Source organism: Lichenostomus cassidix, chromosome 1Aa (assembly GCF_008360975.1).
Source record: "Lichenostomus cassidix isolate B80296 chromosome 1Aa, HeHo_3.0, whole genome shotgun sequence".
Classification (NCBI taxonomy): domain Eukaryota; kingdom Metazoa; phylum Chordata; class Aves; order Passeriformes; family Meliphagidae; genus Lichenostomus; species Lichenostomus cassidix.
In genome coordinates this window covers 47,827,064-47,844,700 of record NC_139480.1, presented here as the reverse complement: position 1 = coordinate 47,844,700, position 17,637 = coordinate 47,827,064, and the positions used below count along the sequence as shown (strand labels likewise).

Genomic DNA, 17,637 nt, shown 5'->3' with positions numbered 1-17,637 from the left:
GATCAGTAAATATTACTTAATTAAATATGCAGATATGTGTTCGATCCTGCACCATGTTTGCTATCTTTTTTGTTTTCCTAAGAACACCACCACCTTTTTATCAAGACTTAACTGGAGATGTGTGTTGCTACATTGTTTTTGCTGCCAGACACCCAAAGATAAATCCAGAGCACATGATTGCTGGCTGCATGGTTTTCACCCTTTGGCGACCACCTCCCACTGGTGACATCAGATGAGGCGGGGAGACTATAATTTTATATTAGTCACTTAAAGTGAAAAATTAGTGTTAACATTTCTCTGGTATGTGTATGCCCTAGTCTACTTGTTTGTTCAATGTCCTGGTTTCTTACTGAGAAATGTCCTACTGGGGACATTGCCATACACATTTAGGAATTAGGGTTAGAACTGATTCTTTTATTAATAAGAAATCTTGCAAATTCTGCTTTCAAAAGAGCTATTTTCTTGAAAGTGAAAAACACATTTTCTCAAGCACCCACCTCCCATTTTCAAAATACTCCTTTGCAATAGTCCTGAATACAGAGCAACAGGATGCAAACCTGAATTCATGCACCTGCAATTTATAGCAGTAGAGACGCCCCATAACCAAGCAGCATCTGGGGAAAGGAGCAGTTCAGTGAAATGGAAGCTTTCCACGCACATAATGAGAGGTGTTAAAGAGTGTTTACAAGAGGAAAGACATTTTTCTTCTTCAAACTTACCTTTATTGTCTGTGCAACTTTCAGGCTCAGCCTGACCCTGCAAATATTTAGGTGTGTGCGTAAATCAAAGCACCAGTGTTACATGTCTTTCAAATATGAATCCCAATCCAGATATTAAAATTATTCTAACACACCCAATGACAGCATCATCTTATTCTTACTGCAGGTCCCTACTTCAGAATAAAGTTTATTTGGAGACTGTCAGACATTCCACCCCAGCAAGCAGCAGGTCTCAGGGAAAAGCTGTATGCATACAGCAAGATGGGTAAAATGGAACCAGATCAGAACAGTGCTGCTGAGCCCAAGTACTTATGAGAGGCACAGTACAGATGTTGTTTGGCTGTATCTCTGCAAGAGAATGTCCCTTTTAGTGCTTCTACAGCCTCCTCTTTCCCACATCCAAGGAGCAGCAGTGTACAAATGGATTTGGAAGGGGTGACTCTGGAGAGAGATTGCGTCTCCAGGGACCTTCAAAGCTGGGTGACATTTCAAGACCTGCAGTTGTCCTGCTGGGGAGTGTATTCTCCTCAGTTTCCATACAAAGGGGAATACTACCACTGACGTTCTGGGGAAGGTACTGATGGAGGAAGCTCCCCGAACCAGCTGCCGGCTGTCTCCATCCTTGCCACAGAACAGGCAGGGCTTGGGCAGCTCTGGCAGCACCTTTAAACCCACCCATTTAAAGCTGATTTTAACTACTGTAAGCCAAAACTGTACGCCGTAAGCGTAGCCTGGACGCTGCGCTTCCTGTCTCCAGCAATTCCATGCTCCTTTCAAAAAAACCACTTGGACTGCGGGAGAACAAAAGGGCTACAGCAGCAACACCGCCGCCGCAGCTCGCCCTGCATCGGTTACGATGGGCGAACACGAGCTAGGAGTACACTGAGGGCTGAAGTCACTCACGGGAAGTGGGCATAGAGGCGAATCGCAAGGGATTTTAGCGAGGCGCCGTACGGAGAGCCCGAGCACCAGCGGGGAGCGCTGAGGTGACTGGGCGCGGCCCCGCCCTGGGAGCGCGCTCACGTGCCCGCGGTCACGCGCGCCCCTCAGCCTCGCACCTGCCGGCCAGGGGGCGGGGCGGGGCGCGGGAGGGGGCGTGGCCAAGGGCTGACCGCTCCCCGCGCCTCCGGCCCACTCCGCCCCGCCCTGCCGCGCACGCGCGCCGAGCGGGACGGGCCGACTCACGCACCCAAAATGGCGGCCGCGATGGATGTGGACACCCCCAGCGGTACCAACAGCGGCGCCGGCAAGAAGCGCTTCGAAGTGAAGAAAGTGAGGCCCCGCCGGCGCGCTGCTCCGGTTGCTCCTGGAGGGACCGGGGGGAGTGGGGCCAGCCCGATGGCGGCGAGCGGGGCGGAGGAGGGGGTGACTTCCCGCTCCCCTCACGGAGCCGGGCGCCCGGTTCCGCACCGGGGCGGTGGGAGGGGCGAGGCGAGGCCTGCGGGGAGCCCTGGCGTGCGTCCGGACCAATGGCTGAGGCGGGCGGCCGCACGTGCGGCGGGAGCTGGCCAATCAGCGGGCGCGGCGGGCGGGGGCGGCAGCAGGAGCAGGGGCGCCGGCGGGCCCGAGCCGGCCGAGGGTTGCCCCGGTTGAGGCTCCGCCGCTCGCTCCCCTCGGGAACTGCCGCTCCGAGGGCCCCGGTGCTCCGTGCCCAGAGCCTCTGGCAGCCCGGGCCGGGGAGCTGCGCTGCAGTGCTTCCGCCTCCCCACCAGCCTCGGCCTCTGTGGCCCAGCCGCCCGCGCTGCCCCATGTGCTGCGTAAAATGCTTTCTGCGAATGTCTATGGCTGACTTTTTTTCCTCCTTATTTAAGTCGAGCCATAACAACGTGTTAGTCAGCAAATATTCTCATGTCACCCTGGCTTTGCCTCCTCGCCCAGAGCAGCCATTATACCTCTCTTCCTGTCCAGTGCCAGCAGTTTGTCATTTGGATCATGGTGGTGGTCAAAGCCTCTTCACGAGGGTGTAGAGAAGCAGGGAGAGGTTGTGTGGGCTTGTACTAAGGTATAATTTGGGGAAAAGTTACCCCTAGAATGGATATCAGTAAACATTTCCAGTGATTCCTGCCTGTAGATGAGTTTGTTTGAGATGCAGCTACCATCAGTGATGATGGAAACACATGGATCTGTGCAGAAGGAAGTGTTTGGGTGATGTAATTGCTTGTTCCTTGGAAGTAGGGAGAGATATAATGAGAGGGCAGGAAGTGGCACCATTTATGTGTCAGTGGCATTCCTCCTCCCCAGCAAGGTCCCAAGACCTTTGCATGTGTGGCTCAGTACAGACCTGTGGGTTGTCACAGTAGACCATGATGGGACAAGAGATTAAGTACTGGAGAGATAAGGGTGCTGAGAACTTTAATCTCAGCTGCCTTGAGGTATGGATGAAGTCCATGAGAGATGAGTATCTCAGCCAGAAGGCCAGCTAAGACTTGAAGTTGGAAGATGGGGGAAAAAATGAGGTCACTACTGGTGCATGTCCTTAAAGATCTAATAGTATTGTGAATATGTTTTACATCAGTACTAATGAAAAAGTGAAGTGCTTATCAAAGTCTGATACTGTTTGTCAATACTTGGAAGTCTGCATTCCTCCTTCACAATCCCAAACCGAGGGAAAGCAATGAGAGCATTGAGATGGATATGGAAACCAGTAGAGGAGATTTACTATTGTACAGTCAGTACAATCATATACTGAAAAATGTCAGGAGGAAAAAGTCTGTACTACTTAAACAGTAAATGAAGATTATTCCAACTACCAGTATGATATTTTGGACTGCTTTGAAGGCAGGCCCATTTATTTAATGAGTTTACAAAAGTCCTGATTATGGTTTTTATTGGGAGGAATAAAAAGGTGTCATGTTTTTCTGTGTAGCTTGCCCTAAAGTCCTCAAACCCTTCCCCTGAAGTAGCATGGGATGGTGCTATTACTTTTTTATATGTAAAAGGGAAGTCTTTGAAAGGTTCATTTGGGAGTACTTTAAATTTTTGCTATTCAGCCTTGCTGATAGGGTGTTGCTTATTAACCTTTTGTAGGGAAGATTATTCTGTAGTCAGTGGAGAGTAGCCTTAGAGATTTAGTTCTTGACCCCAGCTGCTCTGAAGGGTGATTAATAGAAGAACTGCTGGAAATTATGGGAATTCCTCTTAGGCCAATTCAGATGTCATTTTTGCTTTCTCTAAAGGACTGTCCTTCAGAACAGAGGATTTGTCATGAGCTGCATCCTTGCTTTTGGATCTTGAATAGAAATCCAGATGTTTGCATTTGTTTCACAAAAAAAAAAGGGGGGGAGACAGTGAGAGTTATCATGTTTTTGAAGTGGGAAAGAGACTTTGGGTCTGGGAGGTTTGTGAGAGGAACGTATCACTGCTTCCTAGTAACCTGAATCATAAAGGAGAATTACTCTGAACTATGATTTGTTTTTTTTTTAAATATCCCAGCTTTTCTATTTCAAAAATTATATGGGGTCTTGAAGAATAACAAGGATTTCTGTCCTCTGTAAATTGAATCAAAACTATGTTTTTCTTTCTCCCCCTCTCTCTAGTGGAATGCTGTAGCTCTGTGGGCATGGGACATTGTGGTTGACAACTGTGCCATTTGCAGAAACCACATTATGGATCTGTGTAAGTAAATGGTGGGGGACACATTTGACAGTTTGGACTTGTATGTGATGAATAGCTGAAAGTACCCCAGCTGAGGATATCATTCAGCAAACAAAGCTTTCAGTTAGGAGCTAAGTCTTCTGCTAATCTCTATTTTATGTAATGCTGAAATCTCATAATCTATTTTTGCTGTCACCATACTGCTTTTCCTTCTCCCTTTTCCTGTAAAGAGTGTGATTACTTGATGCCATATCAGCAGGTGAGATGATGCTGCTGAGTATATTTTGAATGCAACAAAGAGGAAAAGGAGTAATAATAAAGAGAAATTGAAATTATTCAGGGTTGACAGGCTTTGCTTACAAAGCGAGGTATTAAATTTCAGAGTTGGGAAGGTTGCTCTAACCATCAACTTCTGGATGATACTTACTAAGATGAAGTCTTTTAACACACTCTGTGTCTGGCAAGGAAAGGCATGGACCAGCAAATTAATTTGACTCCTCATTCTACAAAACCTACCTCACCTAACTAACTTGGTACCTGTTATAGCAGGGAGCATTTTGTAGCCACCTAGAAAATTAATTGTTCACTTACAAAGGAGAGTATTCAAATGCCAAAATTGAAAACAATACATTGTTAGTAGTGGTTTGATTTTTATTTTTTTTCCTGTATAATCTTGATGTTTCATTTCTGTCATGAAATAGGTGTGTATGCATGAAGTCTCTGGTTTCAGTCCCTTAAAGTATTGGTGATGAGTACAAACCCCTTGTTTTTTGTCTCCTCAAAACTGTTAAGGTACTGTTGGCACCATAACTGTCCATCTTGTTGCAATTGTGAGGGACAGAAGACCTTTTAATATACCCCAGATAGAAATTTGCCTGTGTTTCTAAAATGTGAGACTGTATTCCTAAAATGTGAGGTCCCCCAAAACAAGCCCAGGTCCAACAACAGTGCCTGGGGATGACCTGTCCTGATCCCATTGGAATAGTTTTGTTGCACTTTGCTTTTATATGGTCACACTTAGAACCAGCACTGTTGGTAACTTACTGTCAATAAGACTGTATGAAAATAAAACACCTCAGAAAAATGACACTTCAAGTTTATAGTGACAGCTACTGAGGGATGCACCTGATCTTACTTCATATTTAAAGAATAATTACAAAGTTACTTTCCGAAGTTTTGTTTGGGTGGGTTTGTTTTTTTATTTTTAATAAAGAGAAAATGCACTGTAACACACAGGTCTGAAAATGGGTTAGGCTGGTTCACTTCTCTTCTTTGGGACAGATATGTTTGTATTTTGAGCCACTTACTGCCTGTCCATGCTTCAGTTTATTCTTGCTTGTTAGATGGGAATGATAACACTGAAGAGAACAGGGATTATGAAATATGTTGATGTCCTTTGATGTAAAGATTTCCTTTTTAAGTGTCTCTAACCTGTACCATCTTGGAAGGTAGTTTCAAAAGGAGGTGAACACTGGACTGCTACTTAGGTTTAGTCTCTCAGGTTTATGATATATTAGAGAGGAAAGCATGTTGCTGACTGGCAAATGGAATTTCAAAGATTTGTTAGAACGTAGGTTACATTTATAGAATTCACGAATGTGTAGAATAAATACATAAAATGCAGTAATTCAAGATCATTATTCATGATAAGTGGGATGTATTGTTAGATAGTAGATGGTGGTGTGTTTCATTCTATCAATCTGCCTCAAAATTAATATTACCTTCCATGACAGACCAAATACAGTCTCATATATTTGCATTTTTTTTATAAAAAGCAAATAGGACATATGGGATGAAGGAGAGGTGTGGAGGAACTGTAAGGAGAATGGACAAATGCTATTTTTCAGTAATAAATTTCATGTGTCAGTTCTTTAAAAAAATATTTTAAGGAGTCCTACCAAAATGTGGGTGGAGTTGAAAAGTACACAGGTAGATTAGCAAAAATAATAAAGGAAAAAGGCATAGGTAATATTTTTTTTCTTTTTTGAGTTGCCCAAGCATAACAACTTATTAATTTGTGTATGAGCAATGTTATGAGGAGCCTGTACTGCAAATGACAGACTAAAATTGACAGTATACAGAGTAGAAGGGATATCTAAATTGGTATTCCGAGATCAGTGCTGGCTCTGGATTTGCTTACTTCCTTGTTACAGATCATTAATGTTGTTAAACAACCCTTTAATTAGATTTTCAAACATAAGATGTGAAGTGATGGCAAATTGAGAAAAAATTAATAGAATGTGCAGGGAAGAACAACACAAGATTTGATTTGATAAAATGCAGAATACAAAAGTCTCCCACTCCTAGCAATGAAAAGAAACCTTGAATGGGAAAACACTGAAAGACTGATAAGTAATGCCAGTGATGGTAATGGACGTCTGTTAATGTTGCAAAGTTAGGCATCAGTGTTAAAGTGTCATGCAGTTCTCCTCATACATGTGCCTTATGACTTGGTAATAACGTGATTCAAAGGATCCCCCCTGCCCTCAATTTGGTTTGTATTCAATGTACAGAAGGAATGAGTGGATTTTCAGTGTTGTGGTTTCTTTCTTCTCTGGAAAGACCCAGGTTCTGTTTAGATTTTACTTTAGTCTTCCTTCAAAAGCTTGCTCTCTGGTGCTGTCACTGCAACATGGTAAGTTGGGGACTGTTTACAGTGTATTTAGTATATTGGATTGTCTTTTTGTCTAAAATGTGTAATGTAATATTGTAATAAGATATCCAGTATAGGTTTGAACTGCGTACAATGTGCCATCAAAATACTGTCCCCTCGCTTTGACAGTAACGTGCAAAGTACCATGAATCCAGCTTCACAAAGATATGTTACATAGAATCCAAAGAAGGATCTCAGGATGTTTATTAGATGTAATGGGTTTGGATTTATTTCTTGATGTGTGAATTCAGGTGATTGCTGCAATAGAAAACATATAGGAAGTGGGCTGGTTCGAAGGATGCCAAGATTCAGAAGTTGCCATTATATAAGATGCATTTCCACAACTCTGTGAGTTGAAATGCTTCCATTGCATCTTTCACAATTATTTACAGGTATTTCAGGTTTTAGCTGTAGCTTTCTGCCCTCACCTGCAGATACTCTGTCAAAAGCAAGGCAACAGAAGAGTCATTCAGTATTCCTCCAGTACCTATTACTGTCTCTTACTGCTTCTTTTGGGTCAGCAGATGGTAAATAGCTTTTTTTTCTTTCAAGAGTCAGAATTGTCAGCTTTCATTCTATGACAGAGATTGTCCATGTGTTTTATTTATTTTTTATTTGTTGATATATTGTCCTTTTCTGAAATGAAGCAAGTAGGAGACCAAAAAGTGCTTCAGCTTTTGGGAGGGCCTTTTTTGGGAGCCAAAGATAGCAGTGCTAGCAGTAGTCTCTAGTGTGTTTCACGAGGGAACTAAATCTGGGTGTCTTGTTGGAAGGGCTTTACATCACCACCAGAGAACTCCTCCTCAGCCACTTCCACAGAAGTTCATCTGTCCTCTTAAACTTTTGAGACTATCATGCTTTAGACTGACAGTGAAAGTTTGAGTAACACAGAAATGAATGTCAGCACTGCTTCTTTTCCTTACCTAAACCATCTTTTTGGCCTCTCACTCCCAGGCAGAATGGAGTTCTTTAAATCCTGAGAAATTAAAAATAGTGCTCATGCAGCTCCAGATTAGGGGCACTTAGGGGAAAAAAAAAAGACAAATGACTTAAAAACTGGACAGATGGACTTCATGTCTAATATGCCCAATATTTTGTTTCCAGCAGGGAAAGAGAAGAAACAAGATAAGTATATTGTATGCTGGAGTATTTTCCTTGCTTTCAGCAGAGGCTTCCTGAGTTAAATTTTGCCTACCCTTTGACTTTTCTCCCTTCAGATAAATTTCCTCATCTTTTCCTACTCCGTCTTCTCATCATTTTCTGTTACTGTACAAACTCTGGTCAGATATTTAAAACTTAATATACTATATCCCATGACCATGAGTCTATACTGCAGTAATAGTAAAATTGTTGCAACAATCTCAGGTGTAGAATTTTATACAAGTATCCAAAGTAATTAAAGTTCTTCAAGGGTCTTGAGCATCTTCCATTTTCATAATCAGATTTAGTTTTATTGCTGCATGTATTGAGAGATTCAGAAATCAAGACATCAGACATTTCAGGAGTACTGGAATTTGTTTTCTCCTATGGGCAGGCTAGGGATTGAGCTTTGGACTTCCTGCTGTGGTGTATCATATATTTGATATAAACCATATGATAAATACAGGTTATTAATAAATACAAATCTTGCAGAACAGCTGTTGCTACTGAGTTTTAGGCATCAGTGTTATTTTGAGTAGCTCCCCGTGACCAAGGTTAGCTGACCTCTCACATCTTAGAAAAAAATGGGCCTTTCTGGGTTTTTTTTGTTCACCTCCACACCTGAAAAGCGTGAAGAATGGAGAAATGGATAAATAGGACAAAACAAGTTGAGGTCACATTTTTTCAGCCAAACCTGTGGGATTTGAAAGTTTCTGAGTCATTAATTGATGAATCAAATTCCTTTTCCTCTGAGCATATTCAAGCATACAAACAGTGAATAGTATTGGAGCTCATTCAGCAATCTTTGCGGGGAAAAAACAAACAAAACTAAGAAAGTAACAAGCACATGTCTTGAGTTCTAAGCTGATCATCTATCAGCAGGTCTTTTTAAATCATTTGGGTTTGACTCCTAAAGCAGGCATCCTTCAGCAGGAAGTAAAATGTTGGTCTCATAGGTTTGTGCTGCTGACTGTGGAGGAGTTGGAAATACCTGTTTTTCTTCTGAAGTTTCTTCTTGAGCTGGAGCAGAAGTGAATTGTTCAGCCTTTAGAATGGAGAACCAGCTTGCAGGATTTATTTTCTCAGTGTTGTTCTTCCTTCTTTCCTCACTTTCTCATCTCCTTCATCCACACCATCTCACACAAAAGCCCGAAACGTAACCCAAACTCTTAAGTAGTTGGGGTTTTTTGGGAGATCACCCTGGGTACTCAGCTCCAAGGTATAAAAAGTCCAAACTGTACATTTTTAAACTGTATTTCCTGTTGTGTATTTTTGGGGTGTACCTATTGCAAGACTGTAAGTTAAAGACAGGAAAACTCCAGCATTACATGAGCAAATTAATTTGTAAATAAAGTACATAATATCTGACAAGACAGTGGATTTATATTGAGAGAAACCTGAGTAAGAAGTTTAAGTAAATGATCAACTGATCATCATAAAACATCTCTTTGAACACAAGAGGAAAAAAAAAATATTTCTCCTTGAAATTTGGGAAGCAGACACATGTTGCCAGCAGATGAGCTATGTACTCTTGCCCTCTGGAACACTAAAAAAGTAGAGGAAGGAGGAAATCAGGATTAAGTATATTTTGATCAAATACTTTTGGAAAAACAGTACACATTAAACCGCAGCTCTTGATACTTTCTGGTGTGTTAAATACAACAAAACAAAGAACTCTTCCTCCCCTGCCTCTACTTGCTATTATGAAGAAATCTACCAGTTGGTGTTGCATGTACATCTTCAACTGCTGTGTATAAGTGTTCAATCTTTATTTTCTCAGGCATAGAATGTCAAGCAAACCAAGCATCGGCTACCTCTGAAGAGTGCACAGTTGCATGGGGCGTCTGCAATGTAAGGAAAACTTTGTTGTGGAGCTCATGTGGGGTGATGCTATCCTTCTTTTTGAAGACCTGGGGCAGAATGAGTTCTGTAACATGTTTCAGATAATCCTCCAGAAATAAGAACTTTAAAGTCCGTGTGCTTACTAGAAGGTAGAAAGGAGAGAGAGAGAAGAAAATAAAATAAAGTGAAAGTTGGAGGGATGTAATAAGACAGAAGCAAAGGGAGGAAATGAGCCTTAATTTTTTTTTTTAAGAGTAATAGATCTTGCATTCTGCTCATGATTTTCCTGATCATGGTTTGCCTAGGAGTTACACCTTTTCCTTTCCCTGTGGTAATAGGATTGCTTAGATGTCAACATGCTTGATTTGTCTTTGTGCAGGCTAATTTAAAGAGTCAATCTGGGGTAACCCAGCAATTTGCTTCCAGTTTTGGGGGAAGATGAAATCAGTTCTAGTCTTTCATCTCCAGCTCTTCCAGTGTGTTGCCTTATGGACTTCTTTGTACCTGATCCCACTAGCACATGAACTCCAAACCTGAACTCCAAACCTGAACACCTCTTAGCTAGCCTGGACCTGAACTGGAAAATAAAGTATTCCATAGTGGAATAACTTCCTATTCCCTAGTCCCATCTTCACTGTGCTGTGGGGTTGAGTTACACTGTGATAATGCTGGAACAGGACTATAAATGTTGCAATTCTGTTTGCAGAGGACAAGAGCAAAAATTTTAATAATGTCAGAATATTCTAGTGTCAAAATTATTTTGTTGTGTGTGAGAGTCACTGCAAGTGGAAACTTGGTTTTAAGTAGCTGTATGGGGTATGGAAAAGGGTGTCGTTATTAAACACGTAATGGAGATTATTTTTTTTTTCTTTCTAATTTTGCAAATTCCTTTTTATTCAGGCTCTGGTATCTCCTGCGAACTGACAGAAAGCTTCCTTCAGCATGTGTACATTCATATCATCTCTGCTACTCAGTCTGAAATTCTCTCTTTTCTTTCTGATTATGCTTCTTACCAGCATCTGCTCTGCCAATTTTAGCAGCTGCTAAACTCTGCATTCTCTCCTTCATCAGAAGTCAGTCAGTTACCACTGCATGCACTGTGAAACAGGCTCCCTGCTGCTATTTCACTAATGTTTCTCCCTCTCTGAAAATGTGGATCAGTTCCTTGGTGTTTACTAGCTAATTGACTGATCAGTTGTCCCCACCTTTGCCTGCAAACTCTTGCTACACTTTTCTTACTGTGATGCTTTCAGTGGTAGTTTTCACATTGAGATGCATTCATACAGTCTGAAATGATGTGATCTGAACTTTGTCTTCCAGCACGCTTTCCACTTCCACTGCATCTCTCGCTGGCTCAAAACTCGCCAAGTATGTCCGCTGGACAACAGGGAATGGGAGTTCCAAAAGTACGTATCCTGCACAGGTTTCAAGATGAAAAGTCCAATTGTCCTTCTCTAACTCTAAAAGATCAGTGTGAGATTGGTGTGTCTGAGGACATAGTTGCTGTTCAGAAAAGTTTTTTTCCTCCACCTTGCTGTATGTGGACCTTTCCTTAGTCAGCTGGTTCTAAATGAGCTCTGAAGGAAGTCCAAACAGTTGTGGGGTAAGTGGGAGCTGGTAAAAAGTAGTGCTTTCTATTGACATTCCCTCTAAAGAATGGAGAGCAGGAGAGATGTGGAATTAGCTAGAAGTGGAGTCTCAGGTGAATACTGCTGCTGCTTGAGCAATTTGAGTTTAGAGAATGACCTGAATTCAGCTGCTTGGGTTCCAAAGTGTTTCTGCTGAGGTGCCAGACATCTTATTGGGTCCCTCTGTTATCTTGATGATTTGTTTTATAACTCTAATAGCCTCAGAGATTAATACAGCTGATTTCCTAGCATCTGCAAATCAAGTGTCCATGTAGCCATTCCTGCAGCTTTGGCCCATTAATTCATAATTTTGGTATTATTTGTTTTATTTAATGTTTTTTAAAGGTCTCATGTTAAGAATAGTAGTAGGAATCCAAGAATGTGGTTTTGAGGGATAATCATATTTTGAGAGGTAGTTGTACATTGAGAATAGTTAGGAAGTTTGCCTATCACTTGCTTCATTCTACACCATTTATCCATTAATCTTTTCTTAACTGTGGATTGTCCCTCTCCCCACCCACTTTTAAAAAATTAATTAATTCTAATCAGAGTCCAGATTGAAACAAAGCAAAACACATATAACAGATATTATAACTTCTGAGGATTATCTTTGGTCTCTGGTACACAGTTGTGCAAATCATCACTGACATGACAACTGAGGTACCATGGTCTTTATATTAAGGTGTTTTCATGAACACACACTGAAAACTGAGTCCATGTTGCCTGGCTGATCACTTAACATTGCATGGGCAGCATGATGAGAAATGGAGACTTGAATTATTATCTTCTGATGTGTGCTCAGTATTACTTCTGGGGCTATGGCAAGCTTTAGCCTTGTTTCATGCAGGATATTTTGAAGTGGGATTGAGGGCTGATGCTGAGATCTCTTGCACGTGGTGTTGTGGATTGCTCATGCTCTCTTCTAAGTGGTGTCTGGATAGACTTAGGGAAAGTGAAATGTGGAGAACTTCTTAAGATTTAATTAACATCATTTCACCTTCATCCCATTTACATGTTAATTATGCTGTGGTAGAATGAAAATAAGTCCACCCAAATCAGCACGACTATGAATTGTAATTTTTAAAAAACATTAATATATTATCTATTTGCAGGTATGGACACTAGAGAAATGGTCACATGCTTCTTGTTATGTCATCGAACTCAGTTGTTCTTGTCACTGTGGGCTTGTTCTAGTGACTTGGAAAGTCAGTAATGTATACGATTCTCTCTTCATGCTAATTTCTTCCTGTTGTATACCACTGAATAAAGTCTTGCTGGAGCTTCCTGTCAAAGTTTTATGTCTTGTGTTCAAGAGTGGGCAATTGGAGTGTGAGGGAGGGGAATTTTTTGCAGATCAGGGACTTAAGCTAAGCTCAACTCTTTGACTGGGCAGTGCTTCTTTTTGCTGTGCCAGGCTTTTGACTGTGAGTTTGGTGCTACTCCCACACAGCTGAGAGCCACACCTTTGGCTCACTGAGGTCGGTATTAAGCTCCATTGTGTAGTGCAGTGGGTGCAGGACTTGGCCTGGCTAAGAGTAGTTTATGCAAATAGCTTTTCATGCTTTCTTACAGCTGAGTTGAAATGGTGATCTATACAATTAGAGGTTGTGTCATCATCAGAAACTATTCTCTCGCTTCTGCTCTTGAGTTTGACTAGACCAGCTCCCCTGCAGAGGAAATTTTCCCTAAGTTCCCAGTTCCAGCTGTTTAGCTTTGGGGAACAGAAACGGGATGTCGTGTTTTGTCAGTGTTCATAAAGCACTTTCATGTGTTGAGTGAAAGTAAACTCAGGAAATTCATGTGCTAGATTGGCTGGAAAGCTACAAGTAAGCAGTATATAAGCAAACTAATTCTTGGTTGACTTTCTACTGGTATTTTTCCCACTTTGAGTCGAACTGGCCAAAAATTATTCCTTTGAAAACTACATAATGTTCTGTTTGGTGTCTCTTGTGCCAAATGGCCTGGTATGCTGCTCGCCGCATCAAATTTTGCCCTCTGTGTCAACAGCCTCAGCAGATGCTGGGAACTAAAACAGCATCCAAGAAATTCTTCCTGCTACAAAAGGCTGTCTCTTTATGTCAGTGATGGTAGACATGGTAGATTTCTGACATTGGCTGTTCGTGATGCCATCTTTGGATGGCATTTTTTTGCTAGTTACTGAGGATGGGAAATTTGATAGCTGATGTTAAACATTTGCATACTGTAGTGATAGGAGATAAAGATGGCCATTGACAGAACCAAAACTTGCAGGTTTTCCAGTAATTGCTGGGGCTTTCTCTAATCTGCAGCAAGCAAATGTCAGGATTATTTTATCAGTTGGCATCATTGCTCTGAAATGATGCAGTTCACTGTTTTCCACCATGAAGATGTAAACAGGAACAAGTAGGACTAGGAGAGTTTGTGGCTAGACAGTTTATTTACCATGTTTTTTTGGTAGAAAGCTCATCCTGAATTTGCCAAGTAGTTTTGGTGATGGAGGCAGGAATGAAACAGAAGAGGAGGGGGAAGATGATCTCAACAGTGGTCAAAGTATTCATCCAGGCAACAGGGTATCCAGGTTAAATGCTATTCCCTGAAATTTGAACTCCTATTTAACGTCCTGTCCAGATGAGTGAAATGTCAGATGTCCCTGGTTTTGATTGACCATTTTGTTTGCAGTATTTGTTTTTCCAGGACCTGGTACCCAGATGCTCACCAGTTTATATCCTTGAGAACTTCTTTTTGGGTCCAGCTACATCATCCTGATTCATCCCCCTTTCGTCTGTGTATATTGCCCTGAGCATATTTTTTTTAGCTGGGGACAGACACGCTTTCCTCTTCTTTGTGGCTTCATGTGCATTTGCTTGAGGCTGTGCCTGCAGAAAGACAAGGGGGGTTGGTATTTTTTATTGCCTTTTCTTTTTAAATCTATCTCTCCAAATGGCTGACAACAGGCACTCTCCCCTACACCCTTTGAAAGTCTGCTCTGCTGCAGTGCGTAAAATTCTAACTGTTAAATTTGATTTCAGATTGCTTTTGTAGTGTCTGTCCCAAACCTGGTTTTCCCAAATGGAAAAATACAGAGTGTAAAGCACCAATTGCTTACAGGCCCAGGAAAGAAAATCTTTTTTCAGCTGCTGCCCGTTGCAGTGGCCCTGCTGCCACTTCCCTTGCTGCAAAGGTGACAGCCCATGGCTGCTGCAGCACAGAGCTGCTGGCTGCTCTGCTTTCTGTAGTGCATTAAGGGTTGTGTTTGGAGAGACGAGGAAAAGCTTCAGCGAGCAAGCTCAGAGAGAAGCTGTGTGGCAAAGGCAGCACCAAGTGAAGGTACAAGAGATCTCTTTTATCCCAGGGCACAAAGTGCCCCATTTCCCTGGGGAATGCTTGCTTGCTCAGGCTGGTATTGCTCTGTCCTGACTTTTACTGCTCAGCCCCTCCACCTCTGCTAGATGTGGGAGAAAGGCCATTTATTCCAATTGCTTTTTTTCCTGAAGCAACAATCATTTTTGACTACAGCTTCCCCTTTTTGCAAAATACAGATAGCTCCTTGGGGAGGAAGGAGGAGTAGGGCACATTTCTGAGTATCCCGTGGGGAAGATAGGTGCACAGGGGAGAAAAGACTGTGTCAGTGCCATTTGCCGATCCTATAAATGGAGAATGCATGTGAACTGTGGATTTGAAAATAAAATCAGGAGAAAATGACAGTTAAAACTGCAGTGAGCAGTGTATCCTGCAGCTGCCCAGCTTAGAGAAAAACAAATCACTGGTAGACCTGCTGTGGAGCAGGTAATTTTGACATTTCTGATCCTTTCTACAAGTCTGTCAGCTGAAGCAAGCTGCATTGCTGAGCAGGCCATGGCAGAGACCAGCCAAAATAACCAGACAGTGACTTCCTTCTTTGCCTTTTGCAAAAGAGACAATGAGCTCCAGGTGCTGCATGGCATCAGCTGTGCCTCATGCGCCAAATCCCTCAGTGATCTTGCATTAAAATGCCAGAATCGGGACGATGTGACACCAAGATGATGCAGCACATTGCACTGTGGGGAAGTAGGAGGGGATGGACAGGAAGTTTCCTGTCAAAATCACTACCGACCATCCATTAAAAAAATGCCAGGCTGTCAGGAGTCTGCTGGTTGAAAAATGTCTGATGTCTGAGAAAAATGGCTGAAGTCTCAACCAGTTTGCTAGGCTTGTAGCAACATATTATGGAGTGAACTTCATGATCACGTCCTCCTGCCTCAGTCATCTAGGGAGGGAGTATCTGTGGAGATGCAGCTGTTTGGGCTGGAATGAGGAAGCTTTGAAATTGCTTTAGGTGGCCCTGTGAAAATTCTCCTTGCAGGGGAGCTTCAGGAGCTGCTCTCACTTCTGGGTGGTCAGGTGTCATGGTGAAACCCCAACTACACATGAGAAAATACACCTTTGAGTGTGGAGTTGTCTGTGTGCAGGCAAGAAGTGGGGCCCACAGCTGTCGGCCCTCTCCCACTGTCTCCTAAAAAGGAGCTAATGGCATCCCCAAGTGGTCTGGGGCCACAAAATGCTCAGCAGAGCTGATGTGAAGGTGAGGCAAGCAGCACTGGTGGGTGTGAGCTGCAGCAAAGTCTGTGCAGGCAGAGAGCTGAGCTTCCAGGTGGGGAGCACTCACTTGGGAAGATCTACAATGTTTCTGGAAAACTGCCACCTTCAAAGGCATCAGGGCAGAAAATGGCAGTAACAGCACTTCCCTGACTGACTCTGCCATGAGTTTCATTCCTTGAGCTAAAAAGGAGCAGCTAAGAAGGGGGGAGAAGATAACTCAGAGATGGGCAGAGGCAGACACCAAGACTAAGTCTCTGTGCTTGTTCCCACTGTCAGGCAGGCAAGGAGATGTTCTGGAGGATGGGGCCTACCCTTGGTGAAGAACACAAGCTCTTCCCTTTGTCAGTGTGGGTGTGATCCCACGTTGTACTCGGGCAGCAGGAACGTGCTGCTGTCATGGGGCAGCAGGGAAGCACTTGCATGGTGCAGAGGTCATGCCTGTGATGCGTTGCTTGGCCAGCACGCTGCCAGCCCTTTCCTGGACAGCCATGAACTCTCATGCTTCCAGCCTATGGCAGCTGCTTTGCCATCCAATGAAGGGATGAGCCCCTCAGCGGTGTAAGAGGAGATTTTGGGTGGGCTCAGTGGCACACCAGGTTGCTCACCCCAGCCTGGGTGACAGCCATCACTGCCTGGAGACCCCCAGGCCACGGCTGGAGAAAAAGAGGAGGAGGTGACACTGCTGAGGGTGTTTTCCTAATGTAGGTTCTTCTGGGGGACTGGAGGGGAGGAGGAGGATGGGTGTAGAGAAGCATCCTTTGTCTCCCTGCTTTTCTCACCACGTTCACCACAAAACCTTTGGGAAGAGCGAGCTCTTCTTGCCTGCTTTTGCTTTTCCTCACAAGCTCCCTCTGCCAGTATTGCTGCTGGTTTAATCTGCTGTGAGGAAACACATCATTCCCCCCACCACGAGCTCCAGACATTGCTCAGTTTTCCTCTCCAGTGCAGCAGGCTTTGCAGTAAGCCTGTTATTGCTCACCACAGGGCACCTCAGCACATGGACAGCTTCCACACACCCCTCACCACACCACCACCCTCTCCCCATTCCCTGCTGCTCACTCTGGTTCGTTCTCTGCTCTCCTCTTTCATTTCCCCTCTCTCTGATATGGTTCCCATGGAGATCCAAGGTACCAGTGGCGCCCTTCCTCCACAGCCTGAGGGAGGGGGTTAGTGGGATGATTTTGGGCTCACCTGGGCTGATATTGCATTCAATGCCAGAAGTTGCTGGAAGTTCTGTTTTGTCTCTCTGCAACTTGACTTCTTCACAGCAACAGGACACTGGCATGTTCTTTCCCTTTTTTATCAACTTTCCAGCCTCCATTGGATATAGAAAGGGTAGCTCACCAGGTCTTTGCATCCTGCCATACTCAGCAACAGTCCTGGCTGTAAAAGGGAAAAAAACGGCATTTGAGGTTGTGATTTAAAAATTCATTGGAAATTAGCACCAGCTGATTTTGGAGAGGCCAAATCTGAGTGTGGGGATGCATAACTGCCTGCTGCCTTG

General features: G+C 43.3%; 1 protein-coding gene across 1 annotated transcript; it reads left to right on the top strand.

The window, feature by feature from the left end:
* The first annotated feature begins 1,832 nt into the window (after positions 1-1,832).
* RBX1 (ring-box 1) lies at positions 1,833-12,868 on the top strand. The gene is made up of 5 exons (XM_085048679.1): positions 1,833-1,991; positions 4,256-4,334; positions 9,887-9,957; positions 11,269-11,354; positions 12,689-12,868. The coding sequence occupies exons 1-5, from the start codon at positions 1,914-1,916 to the stop codon at positions 12,699-12,701; spliced, it is 327 nt and encodes a 108-aa protein (XP_084904805.1). The 5' UTR covers positions 1,833-1,913; the 3' UTR covers positions 12,702-12,868.
* The last annotated feature ends 4,769 nt before the right edge of the window (positions 12,869-17,637 follow it).